Source organism: Pleurodeles waltl, chromosome 11, assembly GCF_031143425.1.
Source record: "Pleurodeles waltl isolate 20211129_DDA chromosome 11, aPleWal1.hap1.20221129, whole genome shotgun sequence".
Taxonomy (NCBI): Eukaryota; Metazoa; Chordata; class Amphibia; order Caudata; family Salamandridae; genus Pleurodeles; species Pleurodeles waltl.
This window is the reverse complement of record NC_090450.1, coordinates 351,267,018-351,292,269: the sequence shown is the minus strand read 5'-3', so window position 1 is coordinate 351,292,269 and position 25,252 is coordinate 351,267,018. Positions and strand designations below refer to the sequence as shown.

Genomic DNA, 25,252 nt, shown 5'->3' with positions numbered 1-25,252 from the left:
TTTAGAGGAGCTGCAAAGCTACAATGCAAGTTTCTACATCATTGTCAAGGATCCCATTGACAAGGGCTTATGATGCGAAGTCCATCGTCGAAGATGCGTCACATAGTTGAGGCATTGCATCTCTTTCAAAGGGCTGTGATGTGAGAACCTGTGTCATCTCACGGCTGCGTTGACAAGAGATTTCCTATGCAAGAACTTGCATTGGGAAGGTGTCACACAGTGGTGGTTCAGATGCGGGCTGCAAGGTTGATGTGGAGTCCTTGCGCTTGGAGAATTCTCACAGCATGGGTGCTGCATCGGTTCGGGTCGGGGTTGTGCCGCAGAGTAGAGGAGATGTGGCGGTTCTGCTGGATGCAACGATGGGCTGGCAAAGCACCATTAGGCCCACTTCTAAGAGTCTAGGACTGGGGTAGTACCACTTGGCAGGGTAGAACTCACAGACGGCTGAGTCCAGGTGCTAGGGTCGAGGTTGTTGGAGCCTTCTGTCCCTGAGATTCTAGTCAGGAAGTCAGCTAACTAGCCCTTGGCGTAACTCCTGGGTTCAGATGCAGGTCCGTTCCTTCTCACTCAGGCAGGGGGTCAGCACAGTAGGGCAGCAGTCCTTGAGAGCAGCAGTCCAGCAGAGTGGCAATCCTTTCAGCAGCACAGCAGTCCTTCTTCCTAGCAGAGAATCCACAGGTCCAGAAATGTACTGAAGAGTTTGGTGTTTGGGATCCAATATTTATACCTTACATTGGCATGGGAAAAACTTCTAGAAGTTTCCTTTTGAAGTCCGCAGGCTTCCTGCCTTCCCTGTCCTGGCTCCAGACAGACTAACTACAGGGCATATGCAGCCGTGTGTGTGGAGGCAGGATATAGCCTATTCAGGTGTAAGTAAGGCTGTGCCCAGCTCAACCTCCCCATCCTGCCAGCGACAACCTATCCAGGCACACCTAAGATCTCTAGTGTGTGTGTGTGTGTGTGAGACTGTCCAGGAGAAAAACACAAAGCCCAGTTGTGTTCTTCACCCGGCAAGTGGCCCACGGACAGGCTGCAGTCACTAAACAGCTAAGGCAGGAAAATGACAACTTTCTAAATGTAGCATTTTCAAAATTGTAACTTAAAATCGGACTTCGCCATGAGAGAGGATTTTTCATTACAATTCCAAAGACAACAAACATGAACTGTCTACCTGCTCCCATTTGGAAATAATCACTTATTAGATTTAGATGTAATAAGGTAACTCCAATTTTAGCCTATGGGAGCGGTAGATGTACCTTGCAGTAGTGAAAAACAATGTTAGGAGTAAAACTAAAATGTACCTTTCCAACTTTTTAAATACACTGCACCCTGCCCCCTGAGCTGTCCAGGACCTACTTAGCGATGACTTACATTATTAAAAAGGAAATTCTGGGCCTGGCAAAAGGTCTATTTGCCAGGTCAAACTGGCAGTTTAAAACTGCACACACAGGCTGCAATGGCAGACCTGAGACATGTTTAAAGTGCTACTTAAGTGGGTGGCATAAAAAGTGCTGTAGGCCCACTAGTAGGTAGTGCCACTTTACTAGGGATGTAAAAGAAAATTAAAGATGCCAGTTAGGTATAAGACAATTTGATCATGTTTAAGGAGAGAGCACAAGCACATTAGCATTGGTTAAAGTGCTTGTAAACCATGGTAAAGTGCACAGAGTCCTAAAGCCAGCAAAAACAGAAGTTGCAAGGCAAAACATTAGGGGGAAATCACACCAAGGGTGCCAGGTCTAAAAGGAACCATAGCTGCCAGGGCCTTTAAACACACTGCAATAAAGTTGACACTAAGAATTTGAGAACATGGAAAGCATCCAACTAATCAGCTTGCCCTACCTATAAAAGCACTGTAGGATCCCACCCTCCTCATGTTACGACACTATTTTATAAATCATCCAAGCACTATGTGAAAATATAAAGAATATTAGAGAGGGTCCGTGAGTGATCTTTGAAACTGAATTACTCTGTGATCACACTGATGCATAAGAGTGAGTGAGATACAATCAAATCTCAGGGAGGTCAGTGGGTTGTGAAAAAGGATACAGGGCAGAATCTGGTGTTTGAGTACTGGAAGCATTCTGAGTTTGACACCAATGGGTATAGGAATGCCTAAAGAGTGACACCAAGATGATTCCAAAGCTTTTCTGCTATTACAACTCCAATATCACCTTGAAACCTCATCAGGGCCATAACCACCCATATACACCTGCTGCAGCTGTTCACAAGAGGTTTTGGGTGGGGTGATTAATGGGCAGGTAAATAATTGAGGGGAAGCACTGCTCTGAAACGGGCCCAGGATCACACAAGCTATGCCAGGCAATCTGCAACCAGCTTCCTCTGTTGACAAGAATCACTTTGACTGCTTAGTATCTGTCCCCTCAATGCAGATATGCCAAATGGCTGGCAAGTTATCAATTAAAAAGCAAAAAGAGTTTTCATGTAGTTTTAAACACACACTAACACTGTTAGCGTGAAAATGTACCTTGGGTGAGTCAAAAATAACCCCGCACAGGCAAGTGTGCGTCAAAAGGGGCTTGCGATGTGTCGATTTCACTCACGAGTTAGACCTTGCGTCGCTTCTGCTTTGGTCGGGCGGGGAGCGTCGTTTCTTCTCTCCGCAGGAGAGCAATGCATCGATCTGGTCAGCAATCTCGGGTCCGGGCAGGCCTTGCGTTGTTTTTACACGCCCAGCAGTGTTTGCGTCGGAAAGTCAGCCGCACGATGAGCCGAAAACCACGCAGCGCGGGTTGCGATCTCACCAGCCTCCGTCAGCAATGCTGTGCATTGTTTCCCCAGCTCCGTGCGGCAATCTTTGGGTTGTGTTGCAGGTGAGTGTCGATTTTCAGCCATGAAGCCGGCAGCACGTCGATTTTTCAGCCGCAGATCGGAGTTGCGTCGATCTTTTCCCCGCACGGCGTTCTGTGCATGGATTTCTTCCTCTTAGGCTGCCAGCGTCTCCTTTCATGGTCCCAGGAACTGTATGGGCACCACTTGGCAGGATAGGAGTCTCTCCAGAGACTCCAGGTGCTGGCAGAGAGAAGTCTATGCTGTCCCTGAGACTTCAAACAACAGGAGGCATGCTCCAAATCAAGTCCTTGGATATCTTCACAAGATGGAAGGCACACAAAGTCCAGTCTTTGCCCTCTTACTCTGGCAGAAGCAGCAACTGCAGGACAGCTCTTCAGCTCTTCTCCAGGCAGAGGTTCCTCTTGGTTTCCAGAAGTGTTCTGAAGTCTGTGGTTTTGGGTGCCCCTCTTATACTCATTTCTCCTTTGAAGTAGGCCTACTTCAAAGCAAAGTCTCTCTTGAATGTGAAATCCTGCCTTGCCCAGGCCAGGCCCCAGACACTCACCAGGGGGTTGGAGACTACATTGTGAGAGGGCTGGCACAGCCCTTTCAGGTGTGAGTGACCACTCCTCCCCTCCCTCCTAGCACAGATGGCTCATCACGATATGCAAGCTACACCAAATATTGCCCAATGGGAAATTAGAGACTTATTCGACAGCTTTGATATAACGGTGTGACCCGAAGAGCAATCAGCAATTATCGAGCCATTATTGAGCCATTCTTAACCATTACTTTGCCACTCTTGAAGCCATTCTTTGCCATTATGAGAGACTTTGCCGTTGGCTGTCTGATACTTTAAATCATCCTCATCTTACCCCCTTGTCTGATACGCACTTCTCCTCCTTATGAGGGAAGAGCCTTTTCTTGCTATGCCCTACTGAGACTTGTCTACTCTATCCTGGTGCCCTACTGAGACTTGTCTACTCTATCCTGGCTGATGGCGAAAAGACTGATGTCCTGAGGACGAAGACTAACGCTGTTTGCTGACTCATTCGGATGAGTAACTATCTGATGAAAATTTAATTGTCTGTTTGCCTTTTCTTTCTAGGTACCAACTGCTCTTTTGATAGAGGCCATAGTTAGATGTTTTCCAAATTCATGTTGCCAAATTGTTTTGCATGAAGCCCAACATGCTGATGCTAATTCGAGTTTAGTTAAGGAGTTCATTAATATCGGATGCAAATAGACAAATGACTGAATTCTTGCTTTGTTGAATAATGTACTAATGATACTCTGCTAAAGTTGACTCATGTTAACGTCATGCTTTATTCTAATGTTCATGATCTATGCTTTGATAAAGTTTTCTCGAGTTGCCACCTTATAGTGGTTTTGATGTGCTTGCTATTGTTGAGACGAATAAACATGATATTGGATTGTTACTAATAGGGAATAAATATCCTAACTCTTGCTAGATTTGTTGTGGTTATTCATGGCTGAAAGGTCATGGTGCGTCCGCTGTATTGATCTATATTAACGTTATTGATTAGCTTGCGTGATTAGTTATTGTGAATATTGACGAGGTTATTGATCTATTGATTGCAATGCTAAACGGATACCTCATTCTGGGAAGTCCCCAAACGTTGTCAAAAGGTTCATTGGCATAGACGTGTCTCCTTGTAAGTTTACTTATCAAGGTTCTGACGCGTTATCAGTTCTGGTAGCAGAGGACGGTTTCCGCCCTTTGGGGCCCTAGGACGAGGGACCACTGTTTGAAAATTGTTTTTGAAATAATGCAAATTGGAGAGATGATGTGCCCCTAAGTCCCAATTGACTTTCCCGGAATCTCAGAACTTGCTGAAGTGAGTTGGGTATGTTCTCGGTGCTCTAGTGATAGTGTGAGTGACGTAGGGTTTGCGCTTGCACAGCTTATGCATACCGTAGGTGAATTGTGAGGTTTGTGAGAACTTTAGGCCAGGTAATGTTTTAGTAGGAGTGTGCGTACTCCGCAGTATGAGAGTAGGGAAGTCAGCGAACTTCATGTGAGTGTGGCGCTTTGTGCTAAAAAAACTGTCCACGTGGTTGTTGGTGATGTAAGGACCCTGCATGGTCTAAGACTCCGGAGTATACTGATGGTTTATGTTGTAATTTGCACGGTCAATCGGGCGTGGTTGACGAGTTGAGTTTGAGTCAAAGTGAGTGAATGAAAACTTCAATGGAGATTTGGTGAGTCCTAAAGTGCACTAGGACAACCCATTGACAAGTCGAGAGTAGAATTTGTGGGTCAAATTTTGCTTGCGAGTGCGGGATCTGAGAAGGAGAGAGTAGTGGCCGAGGCTAAGCAAAATCTCTGTAAAGTTCTGAAGCGATTGTGTTACCCTTCCCTGTAGTAAACCGGCAAATTTGAGTTTTTGTTAGTGCTCGCAATATATTGCATTTGTTTTTGTGTGAGCGGAGAGTGAGGAAGACAAGCCGCAAGACTTTGTCAGCCGCAGTGTGTGTGAGTGTGACATCATTGGAGCCGCGCTGGGATAGGTCGGTTAGTGTGAAGGGTCGCGCACAGATTGGCAGCCGTCCGTGAGAGGCAATTGGTTGAGAAGGTGAGTGAAGAGAGTTCTGGGAGTTAAAGTCACTTCCTGATTCGATTGTTAACAAAATAAAAAGATGCAAAATGAAGTTTTCAAGGCTTTAAAGAGCGCTTTGAGGGGAGATGTGTACATTACCGCGAGTGTAGGGGAGCCTACACCGCCAGAGGATACACCAGCTTATGCCGTAATGGAGGAGAGGGGAGTCGCGCCATGTCTTTGGCTAAAGCAACAGTGCAAAATGACAGAGAAAGAAGGGTGTTTGGTGTTTCCGGAGCACGGAACGTTCAATATAAGGATTTTGGAAAATTTGCGGAGGGTGTTAAATGAGCAAAAGCCACCTCCGAGGCAAGCACAGTTTGAGGCGTTAGCAATTTGGGAACTGATGGCAATACGACAGCAGCAACAAAAGTTTGAGAGGAGAATGAGGAAAGCAGAACAGACGCTAGCAGAAGCTAGGTGGAATAGCGCACGGAGGGTTTGGAGGAGAGAAATAGTAGAGGGAGTTAGGATGTTTCTAGCAATAACTCAAGAAGGCGGAACTCAAGGAGGGAAAGCAACTTGTAAGACGGATAAGGGTTCTAGCAAAGAAAAGGAGACTAAGAAGTCTTGGCAGAGGCAGATGACTCAGCTGCAGGTCCTATAAATTCGATTCAGAACCAGGGGACAGCAAACACGGTACTGGTAAATACTGTTGCGAAACCAGTTCCGATACAGAATAGTGTCAATGTGTCTACTGCTCCAGAGATGCAGACACAACTGCAGCCACCACAGGTTCAGAGGCTCTACTCTGAGGTCCCAGTGCTAGAGACTACCTCAAATTTGATGGTGCCGTCAGATCCGGCATATATGAGACCAAAGCTAATACATACTGAGGAAACTCCACTTTTACTGCCTCAGGCACAGCAACAGATGGTTCCGAATGACACCTCGGTCACGGGACTGCAGACAGCCGCAGCACCGATAATGAGTCAGAATATCGGGCTAAAGCTACACAGGCTTTGGGAAGCAGTCAGCCGTCATATCCTTACCTATTCCAGTTGGTCCACCAGTACTGTTGTGTGCACAGGCAAAGTCTAGTGTATGTGATCAGGGAATAATGACCCAAGAAATGACAAGAGGAGGGTTCGTAGGGAGCTCTCAAGGGATGACTCCAGTGGAACAGACAATAGAGAGATCTAGATCCCTGTCAGACTTCAGTCCAATCGGGGTTCCTCCAGATACCATGAGACAATCAGGTTTGAGACTGCTGACTCTGCAGATCTCAAGTGCGAATGTACTGCTAACACCAATGATGCAGGCTGGAAATATCTCCTTGCAAGGTTTAACTGCGCAACAATTGAGTGAATGGTTAGACAAGTTAAATTCACCACAGACTACTCCTGCGACAGCAGAGCGGTCGGAAAGGGAAGAGTACATGAATTTTGTGAGGTTGGGCATGGAGGCAAATTAACTAGTTGAAGAGAGCATGGGAGTGAACAGGCTAGAGTCATACACTGAAGCAGAGTTGAGGTATCTGTGCCCAAAGATAACTAAAGAAGTGAGCAAGGTGCACCAGAAGTTGGCGAACCTGGCAGATAAATACGGCATAGACCTAGACAATAATAAACATCTGAAGAGGAGTTACAGGTTAGATTTTGAGCCTAAGGATTTTGAACACATGAGGTCTACTGGGATGAAGACACACCGTAAAGAAATACTGCAGAGTGAACGAGTTTGGGGAGCCTAGAGAAGTGGGAAGGCAGATGGGCAAAGAAAAGAGATAAAAGGAAAGGTGACTGCCCGGAGCAACAGCAGGCGAAACCAGTGCCGGATACTGGTAAAATAATTATGTTACCAATGAGAGAGATGGCAGGAGGGGTTCTTGTCCATGTACCATGGTCTAGAGGTGACATTCTGTCATTCACAAATGACTTTCCCAGGCTGAGGGAGAAGCCAATAGAGTGGTACCAGCAGACAGATAGGTTTGTGTAGCTTGCGAAGTGTCTTTGGGAAGACCTGAATACTCTTTTTGAGATTATAGTTCCAGCTGATTTGTGGCTTGAGTGCAAGAGGAGTGTGGATTGCCAAAGAGTCGATACATGCCTACTATGAGAGGTTGTTGAAAGCATTTAAGCACTACAGTGGTACAGAGGTCATAGAGGCGAAGAACATGAATCACCTTGTGTTCAGGTTTGTTGAAGGATTGAGACCCTAGATTAGCCAGATGATTAAGAATCATTTGATCTGTTGGCAAGCAAAGCCAATTGATGAGGTGTTGCAGTATGCGAAATACTGTAGTGATGAAACTGAGTTGAAGCAGAGAAAGTTAAAGGAGAAAGTGATGGTAATGCAAATTAAGGCAGCACAAGCAGGGATGCAGGAAAATGGTTTATAGCAGATGGTGCAACAGCTGCAAGGAAACGGGATGTTTCAGGCACAAGTGAGAGGCAGAGGTTGAGGAGCTTTTGTGAACCGTGGTCCAGATCTGAATACCGTAGTAGTTCAAAATGATGTGCAGGGGATGAAGAAGGTGTTGCCTTGTCATGCTTGTGGGGGCGTTGGACATTCGAAGCGGGAGTGCCCGATGATGGTTCAGGAGGGTGTTGTTCAACAAAGCAATGATGTCAATGCATTCTAAAATGTTAAAGGACCAAGGATGAGAGGTCCTAATCCGAATTTACAGAATAACATGGTTCAGATGCAGGGTCTTCAACCCATGCAACAAGTACAGATGCCACATGTACAACCGATGCAGATGCAGCAAATGCAACAGCAGGTTCCTTTGGTACCTAGACAGCAAATGCAGTTGCCCTTAACACCAATGGAACAGCAACAGGTGATGCTTCCTCAACAGGTCACAGGTCAAAGAATGAGTCAAAATAACGCACTACAACAGTTCCCATTGTGTGGTGAGAATGGAATAAACGATGAATGGTTGGATGAGAGCTCAGACGGTGAAGAGTGTAGGCTTGCAGCGTCCTTAGAGGTAGATCAGAGGGGACCTTACGTGCAAGGGAAGGTGTAGGGTCACAAAGTCTCATTCTTGGTTGACACAGGGGCTACACGCTCTACAGTCAGGACTGCAGAGGTTCCGAAATTGCCCCTTTCGGGAAGTACAGTCAAGGTAGTATGAGTGGCAAATCAGCTCTTGACTAACCTGATCACAGATCCGGTTCAGGTTGAGATTGGCACTTTTCAGGGGTTGCACAGGTTTGCGGTTTGTGATTCGAGTCCTGTGTCCCTACTGGGAAGAGACTTACTATGCAAGACAAGATGTTCTATCACCTGTTCAAATGAGGGAATTGAGGTGCAGACAAACCGTGATGATGAGGGGGATGACGGTCAGATTTCAGAGCCTGAGATAGAGACGACAGATGAGGAGTATCCTCTGATTAACTTCTTCCCAATGTTCACAGTGACTGATCTGCCAGCAGATTTGCAGGGGACAGTCAGAGAGAAAGTGTGGGACTTGACAGGAAAGGAGGTGGGTCTGATAAAAGGAGTAGAGCCAGTTAAAGTTAGTGTGAAGCCGAACGCTGTGTTCCCCCAGGTACCGCAGTACCACATGGCGCAAGATGTCCTTATGCAGGTAGCGCAGTTAATTGCGGACTTTGTGAAGCAAGGAGTCTTGAAAGAAGTGAGGAGCAGTCCATGTAATTCACCAATAATGAGACTGAAAAAGCCTTGTGGGAAAGTTCGAATTGTCCAAGACTTGAGAAAGATTAACGACATAGTGGTAAAATGTTGCCCAGTGGCGCCAAATCCAGCTGTGATCATGATCCAGGTTCCATGCGATCCAAAGTGGTTCACAGTTGTAGATTTGTCCCAAGCTTTCTTTTCTGTGCCTCTTCATGAGGACAGCCAATTTCCTTTCAGTTTCAAATTCCTGGATAAGGTTTATCATTGGTGTCAAATTCCTCAAGGGTTTTCGGAATCACCTTCCATCTTCAATCAGATATTGAAGAAGGATTTGGAGTCATTGGAATTGCCTTTCCAATCGACTCTAGTGCAGTACATTGATGATTTGTTGATCACATCCAAAATGAGAGATGACTGCAAATATAATTAGATTGCCTTGCTGAACCACTTGGGAAAGAATGGGCATAAAGTGTCCCCAAAGAAGCTGCAGTATTGTCAGAAAGAGGTGAAATACTTAGGTCATCTAATTGAGAAAGGGTTGAGGAAGTTATCCAGGGAAAGAGTGACTGCCTTATTGCAGATTAATCCCCTAATGACGCAGAGAGATGTTAGGATGTTCCTGGGAATGGTGGGATACTGTCGCCAGTGGATCCTATCAGTCATCCCCAAGCCATTGGTGAGACTGATGGTTAAGGATGGCCCAGATGTCCTAACACTGACAGAGAAAGAAATGGAGACGTTTAATGAGCTGAGAGAGTGTATGTGCAGGTCTCCAGCTTTAGGTATGCCTGAATACACGCAGCCTTTTGTCCTGTTTTGTCATGAACGTGATGCGTGTTCTTTGTCTGTCCTGACACAGGTCCATGGAGGTGTAAAAAGACCAGAAGCATATTTTTCAGCTACTTTGGACCCAGTTGCAGCAGCCTTACCGGGTTGTCTGCGTGCAGTAGCAGCAGTTGGTCAAAGCCTCGCACAATGTGAAGGCATAGTGATGGGACATCCTTTAACAGTTATGGTCCCACACTCCGTTGAAATCCTGTTGACTCATACCAAAACGCAGCACATGACAAATGCAAGACTGACTAAATATAAAACGATCATTTTGGGGTCGCCAAATGTAATGTTGAAAAGATGTACAGTGCTGAGCCCGGCAACTTTGCTTCCAAATGAAAACACAGAAGATGAGGATGCTGATGATGTAGAACATGATTGTCTTGAGGTAACAGAAATGTGTACCAAGCCGAGGCCTGATATTAAAGATACCCAATTGGAAGAAAATGACAAAATTATCTTTGTTGATGGCTCATGTTTGAGAGACTCAGTAGGAGTGCTGAGAGCTGGATACGCTGTGTCTACGATCACTAGTATCCTGGAAGCGCCTTGGCTTGAGAGAATATATTCTGCTCAAGTGGCAGAATTGGTTGCTCTTACTAGAGCTTGCTATGCTGCTGCCGAATTGAGAGTGACTATCTATACTGAAAGCAGATACGGATTTGGAATTGTTCATGATTTTGGCCAACTATGGTCACAGAGGGGTTTCCTGACCTTTTCTGGTTCTCCAGTGAAAAATGGTGAAAAAATTAAGGAGTTGTTGCACGCCATTCAGTTACCTCATGAAATTGCCGTGGTAAAATGCAGCGCTCATTTGAAATCACAAGACTTTGTTTCAGTGGGAAATGGATATGCGGATCAAGTCACAAGGTTCTGTGCATTGAACTGTATATCATTCAAGGATCAGTGGGAATTGTTACAGGAAACAGAAAATGAGACATGCACAGATTACGCATTAAGGGTGGTTGACACGTTGGAGGAATTGAAATTGTTGCAGGGACGTGCCAGCAAAGATGAGAAGCGTTCTTGGGTTAGGCTGCAATGTGTACAAAGACCAGATGATTTGTGGGTTTCAGACGAAGGGAAAATGGTTTTGCTGAACAGTCTTCTGTCACAGTTTGCAAGGTTTTACCATGGGCAAGCACATATTGGAAGAGATGCCATGATCAGGTTGTTCAAGATTGACTGGTTTAACCCAAAGTTCAGACAAGCCGCAGAAGTGATCTGTCACAGGTACATCATCTGTCAGCAGATGAATGCGGGGAAAGGGACAGTGGTGAATTTAAGCCACATTGGGAGAGCAGGAGGTCCATTTAGCAGAATGCAATTGGATTTTATTGAGATGCCTGTGTGTGGAGGTCTGAGATACGTGTTGGTGATTGTGTGTATTTTTAGTCACTGGATTGATGCTTACCCTAAGCGCAGAAATGACAGTCTTACAGTAGCGAAGCTGCTACGTAGGGAACTGATTCCACGTTTCGGGTTTCCGATCTCTTTAGAATCAGATAGGGGAAGTCACTTCAACAACGAGGTGGTTAAACTATTGTGTGCAGCATTGAACATTGAACAGAAGTTGCATTGTAGTTACCGCCCTGAAGCATCAGGATTAGTGGAGCAGATGAATGGCACCCTGAAGTCGAGAATGGCAAAAATGTGTGCAGCTACAAATTTGAAATGGCCTGATGCATTGCCCTTGGTGCTAATGTCAATGAGAAACAAGCCCAACAAGAAAACAGGACTGTCTCCTCATGAAATTCTCATAGGCCGAGCTATGGGACTGCCCGCAGTGCCTGCAAATGCTCTTGTGAATATCACAGATGATATGGTGTTGGACTGCTGCAAGGGTCTGGCTGACATGGTCCCCTCTTTCTCTCACCAGGTGGAAGCTACCACACTGCCACCGATAAATGATCCAGGTCACAACCTGAAAGCTGGTGACTGGGTTGTCATCAAGAAACACATGAGGAAGTCATGTTTGGAGCCACGTTGGAAGGGGCCATATCAAGTAATATTAATGACTACCACTGCTGTGAAGTGTGTGGGAATTCCAAACTGGATCCATGCCAGTCACACGAAAAAGGTGACGTGCCCAACCGACGAGGAAAACAAATTGTCAAAAGTAACGTCAACAGAAAAGGAAGTCTCAGGGCCGGAGAGTAATCTAAGGGGAACTGAGACAGAAGTAGAGCCCGTTGAGGACGGCTTGGTCACTCCGATAAGAGACGAAGGAGAAGAGACCCAGAGGAGTGAAGGTGAGCCTATCTCAACTGAGGCGCCAGGAGGACCGAGTCAGAAGGAGGTTCTCCCAGAAGCAGACGGATACAGACAAGAATTTGAGCCCCAGACAGACCCAGAAGGCGAAGGAGTTGAGGCGGAAGAGAGTCAGAGTGTCCAGACTCCTCCTGAGCAAATTGCAGGTCCATCAAGAGAAAATACCATAGAGTCAGATGAGGGCGACAAGTTGCCACAGGGAAGATCAAAGAACAGAGAGACACTGAAAGGAGCTAAGTGGCCAGAACTGCAAGTGACTAGGGGAAACATGGTTGTCAAAGATGCAATAGAGGAAGAGGTCGATACAACAAGGAGAGAAGATCTGAGTGAAGGAGAATTGCAGGGTGATCGCAAGTTGAAAAGAAAGAGAGTGGCAAACAGAAGGTACACAGGTCCTGAATGGGCATATGCAACGTCAGCTGAGTGGCATCAAGAGTTCTTGGCGTTCTGTTTTGCTCGAGAAGTCCCAGGTCAGTACTTTGGTACCTGAGCTGGCCATAGACAGAGACTGTGTTTATATGAATATTGAGCCAAAGAAAACTGAGAAAAGAGACTGATAAATCACCGGATGTGACACTGTTAACCAAATTGACTTTTGAAAACTGACAAGCTGCTAACCGGAATTGACAAGGATCCTGGGAGTGAATGTGAAAGCTGTAAATAATTGCTGAAGGACGACTTTCGCTTGCTTTAACTTGCTGAAGAAAAAAAAAGGCTTTAACCATCCTCTGTTGGTTGTTGTTTGAACTTATAATACTTCGCTTTCTGATTCTTTACAGATCATGGCTAACACTAGAGAGGATAATAGGGGAAGTAGGCGTTGTAAATGTTTGGGTGTTGTTTGGGGGTCGTGTGTGTGATATTCATCATATTTCTGATTGTGGGAATGCCATTGGTGGATAAGAGTGAAACTAACAATGCTACAATTCCTGAGACCTCCGCTACACTAACAGCTTGGGAGAGGTTCGAGCAGGACACAAGATATTTGCATGAGGGAACTAATGTGAAAGGGGAACTATCAACTAATGTTTCCTATCGCTTGCTGAGTGAATATGTTGACACTATGGATGCAAAAGATTGTTATGAGTGTACACAGATTCCTGTTTCAGTGCAAGAGGGAGTTCCTTACCATAGTTTGCCTCTAACATATGGGATAAGCTGTAGTCTGTTACTAACACGATTCTATAACCAGGAGGAGATTCAATACTTTTATTCAAATCACGATCTTGTGGTTTCTTATGTGCCTATCATAGAGGATTTGAATAGTGTAGCTAAATATTATAGCATAAAATTAGTTAAGAGATTCTTTGAAGCAACATTAACAATTAGTACATCTTATGCACACCGCAATAATTTGACATGTTTGCTTACATCTGTAGAGAAAAGCTTTTTAGATCATAGGGAAGATAGAAGGAGGGCATTGAAGGGGAAATTGGAGAAAGGATTGCAGCAGCGAGCTTTTATTAGTAGTGAGAGTTACAGTGTGGTTAGGGAACAAGGGAAATTAGCTTTAGATGCACTACACGTAGGCAAGCTTTGTATAACGTGACCAAAGTCATATTATGACAATGTGTTTGTGGGAACAAGTGAATGTAAGCATGTCTTTTTGTATCAGAGTAAATGGACGTTCATGTTAAATGGACAGGGTCCAGCGATCCCTGGGATCTATTATATTTGTGGACTTAATGCTTATTACCGTCTTCCAAAGGGATGGTATGGGACATGTTATTTCGCAATAGTTTTCCCAAAGATATATCAATTAGAGGACTTGAAAATGTTTCTGAAATTGTCTGAATTACATCGTACTAGACAAAGGAGAGAGACTGCTGCTGGTGTAGTAGGAGACATATTTGGAGCAATAATTCCTTCAGTGGGAGTTATCTTGAACTCCATAAAGATTCAAAAGTTGTCTACTATTGTGGATAACATGCTGACAAATTTTACAGGGGCTATACTCCTAATGGATACTGAACTTGCTGCAGATAGGGCTATAACTCTTCAAAACAAGCTTGCTTTAGGCATTCTTTTAGAGAAAAATGGCGGAGTTTGTAAAATGCTTAATGAGCCTCATGTTGTGCTTACATACCTGATAATAGTAATGAGATTAGAAGTATGCTTACTAACCTAACAAGAGATAGTACAGATTTGAAGGAACTGAAAGAACCTGAAGTTTGGGAAAAGGTTGGAAAGGTACTTGCTAAAGTGGGAAATTGGTTTAGTAATATTTGGCATGGGATACTGGCAAAAATAATACAGAGAATATTGATTGTTCTAGCTTGCTTATTTGGAATATGGCTGTCATGCAAAATTAGTAAAATAATTAAATTAAAAATGGCAAAAAATAATAAGAGGTGGGAAGAAAAGAAAAGGGAGAAAATGTTCAGCGCAAAATTAGAAGGGGCAAAGTTGAGGAAAGAAATTGAGATGAGAGAATTCTAGGATGAAATTGTAAAAGAAAAAGGTTTGTGTGATGACACGAGTCATCAGAGGAGGGATTGTTGGAGTATGACTTTTAGAATTAATATTAATATGAAAAGCTTGCAAAATAATGTGTAGTGAAACTCCATAGAAAATGTGTTAATGTAGAAATAATGTACGCGTTCTAAATGTGCCCACAGGGAGTGGCCACTAATGTATACAGTGATTAATGAAACTGACTACTAATGAATTAACGATGTACTAATGTATGATTTTGTATTAGCATTAAGAGTTATGTATTAGGGTTTTGCCAAATTAATCACTAGGCCTTAGTTAGGGTCTGGGCCTAGCTGTCTGGTCTCATATTAACTGTGTTTTCTAACATGCAATGTGCTACTTTCCTGAAGGACACAAAGCTGTACTTTTCCAGAAGCTAGAGATATGTGTGTAGCTGTAGTAAATTCTTTCTCATGGGACCCCACTTGCTCAAGGAGACATTCTTGCTGAATGCAACAGTGTAATTCGCAACAGGTGCAAGGTCGCCTGGACTAGGAGAAGACAATGGAACTGCTGACTGGAACGACAAGTGTAACTTTTCCTACCTGACATTCCACCCGATGAAGACGTCAATCACAGGAGCCAATCAACTGCATGAGAACTGTCTTAGGTGAAAATTCTAGTAAGGTGTGTGACGGATTATTGGACAGAGATAACAATGCACCAAATATTGCCCAATGGGAAATTAGAGACTTGTTCAACAGCTTTGATATAACAGTGTGACCCGAAGAACAATCAGCCATTAATGAGCCATTCTTAGCCATTACTTTGCCACTCTTGAAGCCATTCTTTGCCATTCTGAGAGACTTTGCCGTTGGCTGTCTGATACTTTAAACCATCCTCATCTTACACCATTGTCCGATATGCACTTCTCCTCCTTATGAGGGAAGAGTCTTTTCTTGCCATGCCCTACTGAGACTTGTCTACTCTATCCTGGCTGATGGCGAATCAACTGATGTCCTGAGGACGAAGACTGACGCTGTTTGCTGACTCATTCGGGTAGGTAACTATCTGATGAAATTGTAATTGTCTATTTGCCTTTTCTTTCTAGGTACCAACTGCTCTTTTGATAGAGGCCATAGTTAGATGTTTTCCAAATTCATGTTGCCAAATTGTTTTGCATGAAGCCCAACATGCTGATGCTAATTCGAGGTTAGTTAAGGAGTTCATTAATATTGGATGCAAATAGACAAATGACTGAATTCTTGCTTTGTTGAATAATGTACTAATGATACTCTGCTAAAGTTGACTCATGTTAACGTCGTGCTTTATTCTAATGTTCATGATCTATGCTTTGATAAGGTTTTGCTCGAGTTGCCACCTTATAGTGGTTTTGATGTGCTTGCTTTTGTTGAGACAAATAAACATGATATTAGATTGTAACTTATAGGGAATAAATATCCTAACTATTACTAGATTTGTTGTGGTTATTCATGGCTGAAAGGTCATGGTGCGTCCACTGTATTGATATATATTAACGTTATTGATTAGCTTGAGTGATTAGTTATTGTAAATATTGACGAGGTTATTGATCTATTGATTGCAGTGCTAAACGGATACCTCGTTCTGGAAAGTCCCCAAACGTGGTCAAAAGGTTCATTGGCCTAGACGTGTCTCCTTGTAAGTTTACTTATCAAGGTTCTGACGCGTTATCAGAAGCAGAGGGAGAGCAAAGACTGTACTTGATTTTATATAGCTTTTGCTACATTAGTCTTGCTGTAAATAACAGATGTTATTAGAATATACGTAACTCTTGTTTTCTTCTTTGTTTTTAGTCTGTAAAAAGGTGCCGCACCCCTGCACGAGGCTGTACTCGGAGACCAAATCCTTTCCTTTCTGGGAAGGGACAGTGTGCCACTACCAGTAAGTATCAGAGGTGCTTTACACAAAAGATTGGGGAGAGGGGAGTTCTATAGCCTAACTTCTGCACAAATTGCAGACTGAAGGGTTACTCCATCACTCGCTCTTTGCCAGAATACTCCATAACATAGGTTAATACATTTATCATTTTGAGTAGAAGAATCTCCTACATCACTGCTCCTGCGGGTGTTATATTGTACACATAACTGCTACAAAGGCTTTATTTCTTGCTTTTTTATACTACGGAAATATTCGAGGATATAAACATCCCGAATGACTTGGACATGTGCTTTTTTCAAAGGTCTTACCATTGGAAACCGGGACTTGTGAAAGGATGAGGCCTCAAGTTTACCAGACTTGATTTTCTGTGTGCTAGTGTCTAACAAGCAGGGAATATGAAGTCAAGTAGCCACCTCTTGTCTGATATTTTCCCTGATCAACTTTTGCAAACACCTATAGGAAATAACTAAAACGGTTTAGCATTTATAGATAAAGAAAAGTGGTGGAAAGTTGAACAGGCTTCATGGGGTGGAAAACAGCCATGCTTCACTAGATTTTGTTCTCAATAGCAAACATAGGTGTTCATTGGCCACCACCAAGCTATTGGCCAGTAGAAGAAAAGGTAAATTGTGGCAGTTACCCATTACATCGTGTACTTCACAAAGATGCAAAATGCCACTTTTGTTAGCTCCTGAAAGATATTGATAGATATAGCAAAATAATGTGTCTGTGATCGTCCAGTCGAACACCAATGGTCAAACGAGAAGAGCAGAGGTTATTTTGATTACTAGTTCAAGTTTTTTTATGTGTAGTCTCTTGAATGCTACCCACCAGCCTAAGGGAATGGTAGCAAATGCTATAGGACAAATAGGGGATTTGGAAAATACAAATGAACGCCAGAGTCATTACTATTTAGGACTCCATACTCCTTTGGAGTCCTTCACTGGCATCCTTCTCTGCAGGACGTTACATCACTGCATTTCCCAGCAAACATCCCTATAGGAAATTACGTCAATGGTTTCCTTCCAAAGCCTTCTGTAAAAGGAGACAAGAAGACAAGTGGACTTCTATACAGGAAGTGACATCTCTTGTGTTCCACTGAAACTTCTTTAAAAGATGAAACCAGATAAGTAGTTCTCATTACCTGGCATCCATGTTTACAGCAAGTGACATTACTCCATTTTAAAGGATATGCGATATTGCTGCATTTCCCAGCATTCATCGCTATAGGAAGTGACAACTGGGTTCCCAGAAAAACATCCTTAAATGAAGAAACCAGAATAGATGACCTAATTCTACAGCATCCATCTCTCTTGGCACTGTCATCAATGCATTTCCCATAATCGACCTCTGCAGGAAGTTACATTACTGGTTTCCTGCTAAAAGTATAAAAGAAGAAGCCAATCAAGCAAGCCTCTTTCCACAGCATCTACATCTGGAGGAAGTGACTTCATTTAATTTCCCAATGTCCATCTCTACAGGAAGAGACATCACTAGTTCCCACATGAAACCCCTTGACTCCTGTCATACTTCATTTAGCTCCTCATGACAGCCACCACCCACACATTGCTAGCTAACACAAAGCCCAGACAAGGGCATCACCTGTTTGAGAGTGTTGCAGCCAGGGAGCGTCTTTTGCCAGAACCTCTGCACCGCCCTGCAACAAAAGCAAGAACCTAAAGGTTTAGATTCTATTAGATGTCTCAATCAGCATCAGTCAATATATTCCACCACAATTAAACCCAGATCACACAAACTCTCCTATTGCATCCTCACAATATATAGATACTACATTATACACACTAACTACGCTACATCATCAGACTTCTAAACATACACTAGCTTATACGTGTTATCTCAACCGCTGCAGTCTGCCATGTTCCACACATCACAAACCTCATCAATAATTAAGGATGTGCGACATTTGCCACACAATTCATCATCTACTGCATAATCTGCAGATTTTAACAAAAACACATTTTGGGCCTGATTACAACTTTGGAGGACGGTGTTAATCCGTCCCAAATGTGACGGATATACCACCTACCGTATTACGAGTCCATTATATCCTATGGAACTCGTAATACCGTAGGTGGTATATCCATCACATTTGGGACGGATTAACACCGTCCTCCAAAGTTGTAATCAGGCCCCTTGTTTCTAGCCAAACGGATCAAAAGTTACTTGCATTAGAAAACCCTTTGTAAAGATTAACTGCTCACTTTCAGTTGGTTATTTACGTAGTTGGTTGTTAAATTGGTACTAATGAGGTGCAATATTTGCCTTGACAGTATTACTACATGTAAAAATGACAAAGAATGAAGTCATAATATCAAAAAAATGTGCTGCATTATGCTGCATAATTTGCTTTTCCTTGCTGCATAATTTAGTCAACGCTGTTGCATAATTTGGTGTTCCCCACTGCTTAATTCCAGTGGCCCTGCGTATTGCAGACCTCATGCCCTTCTCATCACAGAAACATGGGTTATACCAACATTCTTGTATATCCTTGAGATTAGAGGTTGGCACTATACATATATACCTTACCTACATGCATACAAACAACTGCAAGAGGCATTTAAAATTGTAGTGACATAACAAAATCTTAAGGGACTTAGAGTTACTGTATGTGTTTTTTAATGCAAAGCGGCTCCCACGATAGAGGCTGGATCTGCTTCAGGGAAAAAGAGGTTGTCTGACAGCCAATCAAGTCCAAATACATTGCGCTGATCAAGGCTGTGATTGTGGACCGTACTCTGTGATGGCTGCACCGCCAAATCCTAAATAATGCCCTCAGTGCTCTTAATCACTACCTTCACCCAGGTGAATTAAACTTCTTTTTTTCTGTTGGGATCTGTGTTTGTCATATACAAAATATCTGTCTAGTTCAAGTTCAGCTTAAGATACATTTGATCCAGCCTTGATTGGATGCAGACACCTGTTTTGAAAAGTAAGCAGTGCTGCTGCTCACATTATGATCATGCAAAATAATTGGAAAATAACCATCATAAATCTTTATAACGATCACCAGGGATCATAAAAGCTCAAATACAATACATGCTTAAACCAGCTGATCAATAACCATAAGTGTCATGCAGGCAAGAAATCTCAAATGTGCAAATATTACACACTTGTGTCCTGTTAGACATGGCACCCTTAGGATGGTCTTACCCCAGATCTTTTGCTTTCACTTTCTGTTTTGTTGCTGTATCTTTTTGTTGGCCTTAGGAGTCTGAGCACTCTACCACTGTTAATCAATGCGAAAGTGCACACGCTTCTCCTCTAAAGCATGGTAACATTGGTGTATCCACAGTTGGCATATTTAATTTACCTGTAAGTCCCTTGTAGAGTGGTATACTATATACTCAGGGCCTGTAAGTTAAATGTTATTAGTGGTCCCGCAGCACTGATTGTGTCACCCACTTAAGTAGCTCTGTAAACATGTCTCAAGGCTGCCACTGCAGATCCTGCGTGTGCAGTCTCACTGCCACCCTGACTTGGCATTTTAAAACCTCTTGCCAAGCCCAGAACTCCTCTTTTCCTACATATGTCACCCTTAAGGTAAGCCCTATGTAGCCCCTTGGGCAGGGTGCCATGTAAGCAAAATGCAGGACATGTACCTTTAAGTTTTTCATGTCCTCGTAATGACAAACTCTTAAAGTCATTTTTCATCACTGTGAGGCCTGCCCCTCTCATAGGCCAGCATTGGAAATTCCTTATAAAATCTTTAAGTTGTAATTCCTGATCTGAGAGGAGTAGCTCCATTATGTCTAGTACCATTGGAATGATAATAATAAATCCTCCTTGTTGGTAAAGTCAGATTTATTATTAAAACATTTTTTTGTGTGGTATATTTTTATTGTCATTTTTCAAAACAGTATACAGCATACAGAAACAGAGAACAAGCAGTAAGCCCTTAAAATCCACATGCATCATACAACTGAAAACCTGAAAGGGCCACACCAGCGAGATGTCAAACAAATGAAACAATAGAGACAATCAATGGAGTCAAAGCTTCCTGCAAAATGACTGCTACCTAGTAATTATTTCTAAGATATGCAACATCTACTGAAATATACCATATGTAGCATTTATAATACAATAACAAAATAATACAATACCAAAATGCCGTATTATATACTTATAAAAAGTATAATAGAATAGAATAAATTAACATGTGTTCATAGGAGCAAGTCAGCGTCACCATTTTACAATTATGTAAAGTTATGTAATTATCTACCTCATCTCAGGCCTCAAAAGAGGACACAAGTACATGTATTCCTAATAGGGCTTATAGACCCACCCTCTCCAACCTGCCACATCATTAGAGGTCCCGTAGCTACAAAGACCCCCAACTGAGTGGGGAAGGAAATGAAAAGGGGCATCAAAATGCCGTGAGCAGATAGCATTGTAGAACCTCCAAGCTGGGTACATCTGACTTTAGATGGTACATGATGGCCTATGGGACCCCTGGAGGGAAGTAAGACTCCTCCTTTGGGCTTAAAGAAAGAAAGACCCAAAATGAGACATAAAAGAAGAGATATTGGAGAAAATGAGCGCCTCAGTGGTAGCCTAGTGTAGGAGAGAGATGAGTGTCTTTAAATAGTGATGTGCAATGACATGGATATAGTCATAGTTAAGGGAAATATATCTGACAAAATAGGAATTTATACAAAATTGGGTTAAAAAAGGACAAATAAAGAAAACCAGAGCTGTATAAGGAGATGAAGAAATGGTAGCTAGAGGGAAAAAGGAGGGAGAGGAGGAGAATATCAAAGAAGGAAACAGAAAGGGAAAAGGCAGAAGGAAAGGTACAAGGAAAAATAGAGAGGACAGAAACCGGGAAAAGGTGTAAATAAAAATTAGCATGATAACGAGAGGAATAATGGTGATGTGAATGAGGATGATAATGATGATGATGATAGTAATAGTAATAAGAATAAGAATAACTATAGTAATAGTGACCAGGGGGGGGCAAAGGACCCAAAGGGGAGGAGGAAGGAAAACAGGAGATACGTCTATGAAAGATCAGCGTTCAGAAGGGAAGGAGGGAGAGGTGTGGAGGAGTGTGTGAAGAGAATGCGTGTGCGCACTTGGTGGATTCCAACGCGGAATAAAGAAGGGTAATAAGGACCGACTTGTACTGAGGTATAATAATAAGGTTAAGATAAAGATTATCGGAAAGGCGCAGTGCCACTGGGGCATCCGTGACATATCCCGCAAGGGGGATAATCAGTTCACCGGCCCAGAGAGAAAGGGTGTCCATGTCTGTAGAAACACATCTGTCTTATCCTGTACGTCATAAATAAGATGCTCATGGGAGGCAACCTGAAAATTGCAGAGCTCCACTCCCCGTGGGTGGGTACAAGTGTTGCTCGCCAATATCTGAGGATACATATCTTTGCCATGGCTAGTGCAGTGTGTAACAAGCGATTTTGCAGTCTGGAGAGATCAGGGAGCACCCCGGTATCATGCAACAAGAGAAGGTGAGGGGTAAGGGGAGGTGGCAAGGGTAGTGTTCCCTAAGAGTAGCCCCCACTGCTTGCCAGAAAGGCTGTATGGCTGGGCAGTCATGTAAAATGTGAGGTAAATCGCAGCGCACATGAGGACATCTCCAGCAGGAGGCATGATGTAGTAACCCCGCTGTACGGAGCTTCTGGGGGGTCCAATACCAATCATGTAACGTTTCAAAAAGACTGAATTTTGAGCGCGCCTCTCAGGCTTCATGGTCTCTGGCCTCGATTATATCCGCCCAGTCCTCCAAATCGTACTCAATGTGTAGACGCGCCTCCCACTTATTCTTGAGAGATACCAGGAGGGGGAGTGAAAAGAGATGTCGATTTAGCAAGGCTTGTAGGCCTGATACAGCCCCCATCAGTTGCCCCTAGGTTTCCAAGTAATGAAGTATTGGGGATTGAATGAGTCATCGAAGGGGGTTCCCAAGACGACTCATCAGACAGTGCTTGAACTGTATAAAACACCACGAGTGATGTTCGGGGAGACCAAATTCCTCCTTGAGTTCTGGGAACATCTTCCATCTGTCCCCCGTAAGGAACTGATCTACCCTTGTGAGACCTTTCAAGCCCCAGTCCTTCCAAAAAATGGTCTTTCCCCCAATGAGGAAACCTTTATTGCCCCAGATGATTGCCCTGTCGCGTATGTAGGGATCTACATTCAGTAAGCAGTGTGCTTGCCGCCATGCAGTTCGCATGGCTCCAATCATAGGGTTGTGAATTCGGTGGGAGATCGGATCTGCGTTGTATATAACCTGGAGTCCTGATTCGGCACATGAAAGCATTCGTTCAATTTCCACCCAATGTGGTGGATCCTTTATTCCTGGGAGTAAATAGACCATCTGTGATAGGTGTAGTGCCAAGGTGTAATGTTCTACCGAGGGGAGACTCAAACCTCCGTACTCAAGTCTGGCAAGTAAAGTGGTTCAGGGCAACCGCGGACGCATGGATCCCCAAACAAAAGACCGGGTATGACGATCAGTCTCTCGGAGGAGGGACAGGGGCATTCGTAGGTGCAGCATACCTAAAACATAAGAAACGTGGCAAGGTCAACATTCGCACCACCTGAACTCTACCCCACATAGAGAGGCCCAGATGGGTCCATTTCGCAAAATCCTGTTTCATACTGCAAATTAAAGGATCCAGGTTGTCCGGCACCATGTTGTCCAAACCTCTGTTGACATCAATACCCAAATAACGAAGACTTGACTGTTTCCATTTAACTGGGAATCCCTGGACTGAAGCACGAACTGTTACTGGAGACAGTGGTAACGCCTCACTTTTGTCCCAATTGATCCGGTAGCCTGAAAGATGCTCAAACTCCACCAGAACAGCTCGAAGAGCTGGAAGAGAAGTGGATAAGTCGGTGAGAGCGCAGAGAATATCATCAGGATACAAATAAATGGTGGATCGGCCGCCTAGGACCGGGATGCCGGATATAAGGTTGGAATTGCGTATCAGTGCTGCTAAAGGCTCCACGGCAAAAAGAAATAATAACGGGGACAGAGGGCAGCCCTGGCGTGTCCCGCTACTGACCGAAAAAACATCAGAAAGGAACCCGCCCCAGTTTGCTTGGGCTGTCGGGGTGTCGTAGAGCAAACGTACTCGGTTGATACAATTCGTCCCTAGACCAAAACGGCGCAATACTTTGAATAGGTACCACCACTCTATTCGATCGAACACTTTCTCAGCATCAAGTGAGAGGGCAAGGGCCTCCTCCTGTGAATCCCGGGCCGTCCAAATAGCGTTGAATAATGTGCGAAGGTGATTCCTTGACGAACGTCCCGGAACAAAACCCACTTGGGTATGATGGATTAAAGAAGGGACGACCTTCCTGAGGCGAGATGCCAGAATCCCTGCCAGTATCTTGATATCTCCATTAAGAAGAGATATAGGGCGATAGCTACCGCATAGAAGAGGGTCTTTGCCCGGCTTGGGGAGAACTACTATGGAGGCTTTGTTGGGAAGAGAATGTAATGTACCCGCTTGATCAGCCCCTCGAAATGTCTCGTATGATGCATCTACAGTATATGCTCCTGTCCATTTATAGAACAATTCTCTGCACTCTCTGCCCTGTGAGCCCACGGCCTATCTCAACACATGTCTGGCTTGGGCTAGGTGACAGCTACACTTGTGCATTCCCTTCAGAGACCCACAACACAGGATACTCAGCTATATCTGCATTCATCTGCATACTGATGGGTCTTCCAGGGGAGGAGTTTGGGAAGGGCTCACACTTACATTTTAAAGGGTTGTGACTAGAGTCTACACAAAGGAGCTGATTACCTCCCACTGGCAGTCTGAAGCCGAGGATGACCTGAAAGGTGGACCTTTGCACTTCACAGGAACTTTTTTGTAGTCAATCCCCCCAAATCAAAGGCAATTATCAGTATAAGTACTGGGTCTCCTGACCCACTCAGGTAGTACACTATTGGATCAAAAAGAAGCTCTGCTGGAGTAAAGGCTGCAGTGCCAGAAGGATTGACAATGTGCAGAGCCTAACCTTTGCTATACCAAGAAGAAATTGTAAGACATCTCCAGAAAGCTTGCTTGTGTACCCCTGTTTTTCCTCTGAGGTCTCAGGGGGACAAAAGACCTCATAAACTGCTGGGACTGACTGATACTAGCACCACATGAATCCGTCAGTGCTAAGCTCTGAGAAGCACTTCAACAGACAACAGTGTCAGCACATGTCAACTGATTTTCATTGTGGGTGTAGATCGCTGCAACAAGCACTTTGTACATCAATGTGAGAGTCATGCTGCCGCGAGGACTACACACTGGGAGAAACCGCCTATCAGAACTGCCAAAGTGTGCGGCTCCTGGCCTACCTAACCGAACTACCAGAGTGTGTGACTCCCGGGCTGCAGCTAGCACAGCGGGTGCTTGTTGTGTCCTGCCTTGGGCCCGGGTGGCCCCACTGTAAGCGTATGAGATGCTGTGCCCAGACTGCCTGCAGCATTTTGGTCCTTGGCGGTAAATGCCGTTCCCTTCTCTGCCTTGACTGCAGATCCAGCCCCAGTGACGCGTAGAATTCCTTGATCGTTGACTCTGACTCAAGCGGACCCTTCTGGCTTGTACGGTACTCCTCACCACTACCAGTATATCGCCTTATTGCTGAAAAGTCATCCTAGTGGCATTAGAAATGACTCACCAATGGAGACCCAACTCTTAGGAGGTAGAATTTGAAAGTGCATTCTTTTTACAGTTAGGTGTGTATAGGCGTTCATTGCAGTTTCCACTCTTTACCATTAAAATTGGCATATACTCTATTTTATATGATACTTATTGATTTCTTATCATTTT

The 25,252-nt window shown here is 44.0% G+C and overlaps 1 protein-coding gene across 1 annotated transcript in view; it reads left to right on the top strand.

Moving 5' to 3' along the window:
* SNED1 (sushi, nidogen and EGF like domains 1) overlaps window positions 1-25,252 on the top strand; it is a 2,603,997-nt gene that overhangs the window by 2,254,520 nt on the left and 324,225 nt on the right. The window contains exon 28 of the mRNA XM_069213662.1: window positions 16,349-16,436. Coding sequence (XP_069069763.1) covers window positions 16,349-16,436 — 88 coding nt within the window. The remainder of the gene's footprint in view (window positions 1-16,348; window positions 16,437-25,252) is intronic.